General features: G+C 47.8%; 1 protein-coding gene across 1 annotated transcript; it reads right to left on the bottom strand.

The window, feature by feature from the left end:
- Positions 1-8701: 8701 nt before the first annotated feature.
- On the bottom strand, positions 8702-9829 carry LOC307242523 (cystatin-like; the record flags this gene model as incomplete). The annotated part of the gene is made up of 3 exons (XM_080017026.1): positions 8702-8823; positions 9398-9502; positions 9602-9829. The coding sequence occupies 3 exons, from the start codon at positions 9827-9829 to the stop codon at positions 8746-8748; spliced, it is 411 nt and encodes a 136-aa protein (XP_079873152.1). The 3' UTR covers positions 8702-8745.
- Positions 9830-10057: the final 228 nt, after the last annotated feature.

Genomic DNA, 10057 nt, shown 5'->3' on the forward strand with positions numbered 1-10057 from the left:
CGTCTTTGGGCGAGTTGAGCCCCTACTGTACATGTGGGGAGGGGGGAATTAATAACAGCTGCCAGGGAAGGACAGATAGAATGACGTAGGGTGAGGGCAGCTTCAGTATATGGCCAGATAAGGAACAGTGGAAAAAGAAGACCGCAAAAGCCAACCAGGCACCGAACAGTTTGTAGTGGACAACAAGGTCTTGGCAGGGGAAACTTTTAAACACCAGCCTGGAAATAAATCATGATCGCAACGTCGCTGGCTATTCTAGGGCGACATCGAAGAATTGCGCTCACACAAACACCAATTTTGACTACATTACACACACAGCGCGCCGCTCAACCGTTATTTCCCGTTTGTTGCGTTGCTCGTCTTCTGGGCGTTAGGGGCTCAATTTAAGTAACAACCGTTCTGTCCTACACCAAAAATAATACATCGAACAATACTAGCACACACAAGAGGAGGCCGATCCAACCCCATTAAGCTGACGAATGAACCACCCGTTTAAAAAAAACCAGACCATCTAAAACAAAATGAAAGCCTTCCCCATACAATATGGAGAGCGGTTTTAAATTGCCAGTCGTTCTGGTTCGGCTCTGGCTGCCACTTAGCGCTCGCGCCGCAGTTGAAGATGAAATGAGCCGACGGAACATCAGACGGCCTCTATCGGGAGAGCATTTACATCCCATTGCTGTTATTGGACCTATAATTCCTCCGCACATCACCCACACCCACCCACACACGATCGGTCATAGAGGCAATTTTCTCCCGTTAAAATGTGAATTTACGTCTGGGGTTCGCTGAGCGCCTGTGAGGACCGGCCTCCCGAGGACGCAGCGTTGTCTTTTGTACCGATTCCACGCCGTCATTCCAAGACCTTATTTACCTGATTTCACAACGACAACAACATTGCTGAGGCCACCGCATCCTTACATTAGCACGCCTGCCACCGCACATGGCCCAGTCTTACATTTTGTTACGTGGCCTCATGGAGGGGGGGTGATAAGCAGACGGCCATGTCCAAATACCGGATCTTTCCCAAACCATGTCAATCCGCAGCACGACACTTTGTGTTTTCTGTCGATCGTACGAGGTTACACGACGACCGTCTTGCAGCTACAACTCGGGATTAAACATTTTAATTAGCGCGTTTCACAGAGTTGGTTACCGGCCGGTCCATTGGTCACATCTCAACAAAGCGCGCAGTAATAAGTGACCTTTTCCAAAGACCATTCCACGACAACCCAGGCTCCACATCATCCAGGAACCATGTCCGAGAGCATGTTGACCGATAGATCAAAGAAATAAAAAACAATTTATAACATCCGTCTTGTTATACAGACCCCTCCGCCCGCCCGCCACCCACATCACCTTTAATGACTAAAGAACTTTTCCTCCCTTCGTGGAGGTCGAGGACTGGCTGTAGGTTTTCGGGTGGCTGGGTTAATAGCTGATGAGCTACTTTTTTTTTTTTTTTTTCCCCCCCCAAAGCCCAATTTATAATACAAGAAACAAAACTGCAGTGAACTTTTCAGCTGACCAAACCATATTTCAAAAGCAGGGCCTTGACCATGTTCTCTTATCACAACAGTGGCAAGTGCACCTGTGGTTTATCACACGCCTTTTCCGAAAACTCCACCGCTTTTACAAAAAACAAAAAAACAAAAAGAAAAACATAGGAGGCTTTAACCTACACTGCCTCGTCTGTTATCCCGAACTCAAGGTCCTCCATCTTATCTGTGAAACATAGCGGGCTTCTGGCAATACAAGTATCTACAGCCATTGGAACAGAGGCGCTACGGCGTCAAAAGCCTCTTATTGACTTCATTCTTCAAAACAGTATGTGGGACGCAAATGATTGTGGCTTTATGCTCGTGCTGTAGAGAAAGGAGACCTGGAACTCCATATGCCTGAGACGCTCATCGTGATGCATACGCAGAGGAATAAGAAGTCAAGGCGATGTCCGATACCGCAATACACAAGTTATTGTGAAATTATGGCCCGTGACCAATTTATAATCCGACTGAAGAAAGATAACGTCACTAAACAAACGCAATGGGAAGTTCTCACGCATTTCTCCTATACTGAGGACTTGAGGGAGGACGATAAGGCATTTAAGTGACCGACGCTGTAACTGACCGTATATCAGGCTGGCCTCCGCGCTGCACCTCAATTTTGTCGCTTTTAGAGAGGAAAAGGCCAAATGTGGGGCGTGAGTTATGGTCTGGGGTGGACAGAGCGGGGCCTATGCAGGTAAAGTGCTGTGTAATTCCAGCCCAAAGGAGGGACTGGCGAAGGAGAGCGCAAATGCGGATCACGATGCATTTGTGATTGATGGCGTCTCTCTGCGCAATTGCTGACGGAGCAACATGTACATCTCTTTTTCACTCACACACACACACACACTTAAGTGGCTGTCCACAAATTCTATACAGCGCGCACTCTAATGCATGTAGCACCACACACACACACACACACACACACACACACACACACCTTGAGGTAACGCAGGTCGGCTGTACTGCATTCTGTAGGAGCAGACCACTTTTACATCTGTCCCACTGCCACATCTCCGTCACCTGGTGCCACGACATGTCTGCTCTGGCGGCCGGCCAGTCTGGGCTGGACGCCACCCCGGCAGCTTGCGAGGCAGGGCTAGGTTAATGCTGACACATCGCTAACACTAGTCAGGGAATGGAGACCTCGGGGGGGGGGGGGGGGGGGGGAGAGACACGGAAACATCAGCACAGCACTATTTGTGAAGGTTCACGTGGAGAAATACACCTTTAGGAAAAATAAATATACAAAATACAAGTCAGGATAATGCATCATTCAACCATTATCTTTAATTTATTTTTTTGGCCTCAATTATAGGATTGCTTTTTTTTTTTGTTGTTCCTTTTTAGAACTCTGCGTTATTTTAAGGCTAGTTTAAAATACGAAAAAGGGTTATTTCTTTTTGAAAAAGGTATATACGTATGAACAAGCACATTTAATTGGCAATTTATATAACGCCATTTAATTCATGATTATTTTGAAAGAAGAATCAACTCAATATTCTAATCAGCATTTAAGATACTGAAGCTCCAGCATTGATACAGGACGTCAAGGAAATATTTGACTTTATTTCACTCTATTTTAGTGAAACGGGCTTACAATCAATAACAAAATCCAATAAAGACCCTTTTATTTTTTTTAGAAGGAGAACAGAAGAAGAACAATTTTACTTCTTTGTATTGAAGAAAGAAATAAAAAAGGCCTGATCTGAAAAGAACTCCAACAGTATCTCTCTTCATCAAATATACGTAGATTTCAAGGTATGACTTAGCAGGCCATGTAAATGAGATTGGCGGAAACCGGCGTGTGCTATCAATACAAACAGCTATAAACCAGGAGTGCTACTGATTAATGACGCAAACCTTTTCCCTATAGCCCTCGGTGTGACCTCTGACCCTTAACCCCTCACAGGGGTTAAACTTATTACCCTTTGACTCCTGTGACCTCCGGTGTGAAAGGAGCGAGATTGAAGGATGACCACAGCTTTGGTCCCATTGGCCACTGGCTGACCAAACCGCGGCCAGAGGGCTGACCATCAAAACCCTGGAGGGAGGTGACCCTGGCCCTGCCACACGCTCTGTGGATATTACTATGAATGGGTCAATACAGGCCTAACAGGGGGGTATGGAAGCTTAAAAAAAAAAAGAAAAAAAAATTAAAAAAAGGGTGTTGACCACATAGATTGTTAGAGGAACAGATTTGCAGGAAGGATATGGATTTTACTTTGTGTCTCCCCTCTCCACCAAATGGCCTCCATTTCAGATTTTCAAAAATAAAATTCAAAATCTATTTTAAATCACTTTTAATTCTACTTCATAATTAAGTGCTGCTCACCACACACACACACAGACACACACACACACACACACCTACCTTATGGCAAATTATTTTAGCTTAGTCATCCTTGTGTAATTTTTTTATGATAAGTCAACACAATAACCATATTTCATGAAAACCAACTTAAGAAGTTCAAATACGGTGGCCTGACACTATAAAAAGTACAAGTTGAACAGTTCAGCAGATTGATATTTATGTGCAACTCCAGCTCTTTTAGGTAAGGCAGAGAGGGTGTAACAGGGCGTACCAAACCACATGCTGCCACCCACCCAAAAGCTGGGCTATTATTCAGATTCTATTGCTGATTTTATGGAGCTAATTTGATCAGAATTATCCACTTTTTGCAATCAGACGGAAATTATTCATTTTTGATGAGGGGTTTGACTGACACAACCTTCTGTTAAAATGACGTTTTCATCTACTTTGCTGAATTTGTGCTAAGATACAAACGATTGTGTGTATTCCGTAACCGAATATGGATTAATTCGCCTTTCTGTTCAATCAATAATTGTTAGCCACAAAAATACTGAGTCACTCGTTTTCGCCTCCATTGCTTCCACGCCTTACGATGGGCCATTGCAAATGAATTTTTTAAAAAGGGACCGTCTGCCATTACCTAAAATACTGTTGATTCCACGAGGCTGTATGACATGAATCCATCCGAATACCACTGACGTGTTTACAAAGACGCTGTACTCACGGCATACATAATGCGCTTTGTCTCTCTCCCTCTCTCTCGCCACCACAAATACAGTTGAGCGTCAATAAACGGAATTACGCAAAATTAAATAGAGCAACAACCACTTTTACTCAGCGTTGTTCGCTCATTAAAAAGATGGCATAAGTTTATCGGGGGAAAGTAACACCGAAGCGCGCACACAACCAACCAAACAGCATCCTGTTTGGTCAAAGTTGTCAGAAACTGCAGTTACAGTTGAGCATGTAAACAACCACATAATCACACACAAAGATTCACACAACCACACACGAAAACACAAGCGAGCGTGAGCAACAGTGGCTATTCGCCTCGTCTGACTCACAATAAGGCGAAGAAAAACCAAAACCAGAAAAAAAAAAAAAAAAAAAGAAATTACAGACAGGAGGGGTGAGGGGGGGAAGGGGAATATAGGAAATATAGTACCTTCCAGGGGTTGGCGTGAGCAGAGAGAGGGTGGGACACCTGCAGAACCTCGCGTGGTCTATCCAGAGCTGCTCAGCGACTGCTCCCTCAGAGTGGACGGTGTGGGTGGGTGTGTGTGTGTGTGTGTTTGTGTGAGGGAGAGTGTGTCCGTGTTAGGGGCTGAGACAGGGGATCCTCCCCCTCCTGCTTAGGACTGTGCCTCCTTAACAGGATGGAGGGGTAGGTGGGGCCACCGCAGTGAGGCGCGCGCACACATGCACACACACGCACACACACACACACACACCCATCTTTCTTTATGGTAGTGACATGGTCGCTCTTTATCGCGTCCACACTTCCATCTTCAGCTTACTTCCAAGTCTCTCTCTCCCTCTCTCTCGATTCCTCCGTCCTCCGAACCCCTTCCTCGCTCCTAGCAGCCTGCCCCTATCCCCTCCTCTGACTGTACAGTAATATTAACATGCTGTCATTAATCTGGGGAGGAGACAGACATATGCTGCTTCTGGCTGCTAGTTCGCAACCTGCTAGACTCCCAGTGGGTGGGTGGGTGTGTGTGTGTGTGTGTGTCTCTCCCAGTCGTTAGTCTCATAATACTATAGCTAGGATTAAGTGGGACAATCAGAGAGCATTGTGAGTTAGAGCAATGGGGAAAATAAATAGTCGACACATTTGAGTGGGACCGCAGGAAAGAGGGAAAAAAAAATAAAAAACAGTATGGCCACGATGAACAGTGAAATGGAACACTTATTAACCTTTTAAACGTAATTCCTTCCACAACATCTAATCCTCCCTCCGCTTTATCTATCGCCGCCGCGCTTAAATCCTGTCTGATTTGCGTAGTAGCCGTCCCGACATAAATCATTGGCTTATTTCATTGACCACACATTACATTTTAAGTATTGATTTTTCTCCCCGCTGCTCCAGCTCCGATTGCTAGGAAACCCTTCAACGGTCACAACAGGAAGTGGAAAAACAAATCCCGGGTGTATTTCCATTGGACGAAACGCCGGAGCCGATGCTTTCGTCGCGCCATTTCAGAGAGAGGTCCATGCTTTGTCGCGCTTGCGATCCGAGCCGTCACAATTGAATTTGAATATTCCAAAAATAAATCAAATGCAATAAATGCTACGAGACTGAAGCTAAAATGGGGAAAATTAATGATGTAAACGAAGGCAAAAAAATTTAAGATAATAAAGGAGGCAAGACCAGGATCCATTATGAAAGTTTGATTTACATGATCTCAAGCAGGAGGAGAAACGCCCTTCCTTAATTAATTTATGTTCCACCGTCGTTTATTATGATAAAGGAACAAATAAAATACCCTCCAAAACAGAAACCCCACTATATTATCTGTGAATGACCAGGTAGGATAACGCTGAGCACAAAACAAAGCTCAGGAACGGCGTCCGCAGCCGTTTCCATGGCAGCCAAGCACAGCACAGCTGAGGATGCACTCTGAACTCTGACCTTCGTCCTTCTCGGGCTCTGAAGGGGTGACCAAACCCAGGGTCAATCAAAGAGAAGGTCGCGGGGGGTCAAACGGTAATGACCCACTCTGGTGACGCAAACGCGCCAAACCCTCCGCCAGCAGCATCTGAAAATCATCCATCCTGGTCAGTCAAGTGCAGCATCCACACGCTAATGAGGTTGGAGGTAAGTGACGGTGGAGCAAGGTGACCACAAGGCCAGGGACCCAAAAACTAAAAAGCGGAACCTGGATTTGGAAAACACGGGACCCATTTCAAACCAGCATTCAAGAGATTAGACGGTTGCAATCTTACCACAACTGCTTTAAGCGCGTTGTTTGCAACTATTTTGACGGTATAAGAGGCCCGCTGGCATTTGACAATAGATTGTAGCTTTGGATGACAAGGCTAGCGCCCGAAAAGATATTTGGTTGCATTATACATGAATGGAATCATGTTGAAGATAAAGCGCATGGTTTCCGAATTCTATTGTTCATCTCGAAATGGGAGAAAATAAGTACACAGTTCACCGAGCGAGGTTATCATCTCCGCCCGCACGTTCATTGGGACGCTGCGGCTACTGCCGTGACAGGTCAACATGCAATAATAAGAGTTTGATGGAGGACAGGCTGCGCCACACAGGCCCATTAGAGAAAAACAATGACACGCCAGACATGTCAAAAACACCCAGCATTGTCTTTTCCGGCAAAGAATGGGTTTGACAAACGAGGGACGTTTTTCTCCTGAATTAAAAATAAAAAGAGGAAGAGGGGGCTAGGGGGCAGGAGGAGGAAGCATGAGGTAGCACTGCAGTAGAAAAATCAGGTTGAAAGAGAAGAGGGAGAGAGATGAATGTGTGTGTATGTGTGTTGGGGGGGGGGGGTTGATCAGAGGGGTGCCAGACACAAAGAGGCCAGGCCGTGGCCGGTGGCACGCGATGGGCAGATTAACCAGCGTTTCCTCCCCTAACTGAAGCATTAGGACACCTGACTGAGTCCCGCCAATGGCAGCCAGCCAGGGTGGGAGGGGGCACGCTGGGGCTCGCCTTTCAACACTAGGGTTCTTCAACACAAAGAGGGGTGGGGTGGAGGTTTTTTTTTTTTTTGGGGGGGTGCTGGTTGGGGAGAGGGGACGACAAGCCTCACCCCTCACCATCTGCTGCCCAGGCTAAGTGAGGACAGGGGTAGGGCCACAAACTGGGGTGTAGCGTGTAAGTGTATTTAAGCGTACACAAATGCACAGACACACGTTAGTGTGTCACTAGGTTGGTGGGTGGGTGAGGCGATGGCAGATGGACGGGGCATACTCCTGGCACTGGTGTATTCATGTAACTCATCCGGCACTGAGTGGGGCTCCCTTGCCCCCCCCCACCCAGCTTCCTAACCACTGTCCAATTGTCAGCCCGCCCTTTGTTTTGGTCGGTTTGATTAAGACGTCGGTAATTAGAGACATTAGGAGCGGGGTGTGATGTGTGAGCCGCTTATCCATGCGGCTTGTTTACCGCGAGGAACGGCCCGTGCGGGCACAGACGCCGTCCACTCATCCCTCCCACGTGAAGTTTCCGTCGCAATTACCGCTGAGGCTACTACGGTTTACGCGGAAAGTCGGCGAAAGAAGACACCAAAAACAATCCCCCGTTTGACATGGATTTCCCTGATGGAGAGCTTTGCAGTGCACGTTGGGGTGCGGTCGCACACTTTTATTTAAAGACAGAGGGAGGGAGGGAGAAAAGAAAAATAGGGGGTCAGGGAAGCAGACAGTTCAGTCTTGCTGAGATGTAATCTGAAAATACTGTAGCGGTAATCCTCCCTTCTGGAGGCCGGTGCAGCGGGGAGAGGTGTAGCCTCCTCTTCCACAGGAGGAGCCGTGTGTCTGGTGAGGCTTGACACGCAACCAGCCTCGCAGCTGCCGGGACGCAGGCGCACAGCGAGGCGGCGGCGGCCCCCCCTGCGCGGTCACCGTGGTTTTACGCCGACGTGACACCCGTGCGCGGACTAACAGGTGTCGAACGGCCCCAACATGGATTCAAACACTTTGGGAATAACCCGGTCACTCAGTATCGTGGGTGTGTGTGTGTGTGGAGCTTTTAAATAACGCCATGTTGCGTTTCACGATAATCAAAAGCATGAAGGAAAGAACTTCAATCAATAAAATAAACACAACATACAGTCAGCAAAATGCAACTTTGCACGGGTTGTTTACTTATAGGAATGGGGATCAATTAAGCTTCTTTCTTTAAAAATAAAAAAAAGAAGATTAAGCACATTTGTTCAGCAAGAGTGCAGAGTAATTTTTCCAAGGCATTTCATTAACGATGAAGTGACAGACAAGTTTCTGAAACAAAACAAAAACAAATAGTGCATATTAGGACTGGGCGATGTCGACAAACATCAATACTGACGATTTGACCGCCTCGTCGTCTTGGGGGGTGGGGGGGGGGGGTGGGGATGACCACTGGTGCTTCCGTGAGACAGTTACAGACAAACAATTAGCAGCTTCAATGCAGAGATTATGACCCAGCAGGTAGACGCATCGATTATTTGGCTGATGGCGTTCAAAAACGTAATCGCTTTAAATCACTTCATGCAGCCTTAAAAAAAAAAAAAAAACATTACTATATTACAATAAACGGGATAGTGTCGTGACATTGTTATCACATTGACATGATGATACCGGATATCTGGGATTGTTTCTTTATCAAGTTAAGCAGCCTTCCAGGCAGCGTTTAATATCGCGATAGTACGATAGCCAGACGATAGCCGGCCTCGTGTCGCGATATGTCGCCATATCGCCCAGCCCTCGTTCGTGTGCAGATACACACACACACACACACACACACACACACGGTTATTCGTTCCCATATCGCGTAGTTCCAAAAGCCGTAGCGTACAACGTGTGGGGGCTTTACCTTGTAGTTTGTCTGCAGGACACAGCGCTGCGCATCGGCGGCGCTCCGCTTGCAGACGGTGCGCCCCAGCTCCGCGTCCAAGATGTAGTTCACCCCCGCGACCACCTGCAAACGCACCGCCCCGCCCCGCCGGGGTCACTCACACATGCGCCCCAACAACAACAACAACAACAACAACAACAACAAAACTTCCCGCGAGTTTACCTGCACCGCCGCCGAGGTGACGTTGAGCAGCTTGTAGGCGTGCGGGTCGCCGGCGTCGTCCCGGTTGAACGCGGAGACGGCGAAGCGGGCCGCCGCCGCGACGTCCGCGCGGTCGGCGGGCACCGCACGCGGCCGGCCCGTCGCCGCCGCCGCCGCCCCCCGGGCGGCCGAGTGGGGGCGCGCGGCCAGAGCCCACGCGAGAACACAGAGCGCCGCGCACGAGGCCATGCTGCTTCCCGAGCGCCGCGTGCCCACGGAGCGCGGCAGCGGCGCGTTTGTACGGAGCCGTGGGCGGAAGACGCACCTGCGTGTATTTATCTGATTTTCGAAGCCGCCCCCCCCCCCCCCCCCCCCCTAAAAAAAGTAAAATGAATAATCATTTTTTTTAATAATTATTTGCGAACACCTTTAAAGAAACCCAACGACAGGCGACGAATAAAGCACAGGAAAACCAGT

This window comes from Zeus faber, assembly GCF_960531495.2.
Source record: "Zeus faber genome assembly, chromosome: 16".
Lineage (NCBI taxonomy): Eukaryota > Metazoa > Chordata > Actinopteri > Zeiformes > Zeidae > Zeus > Zeus faber.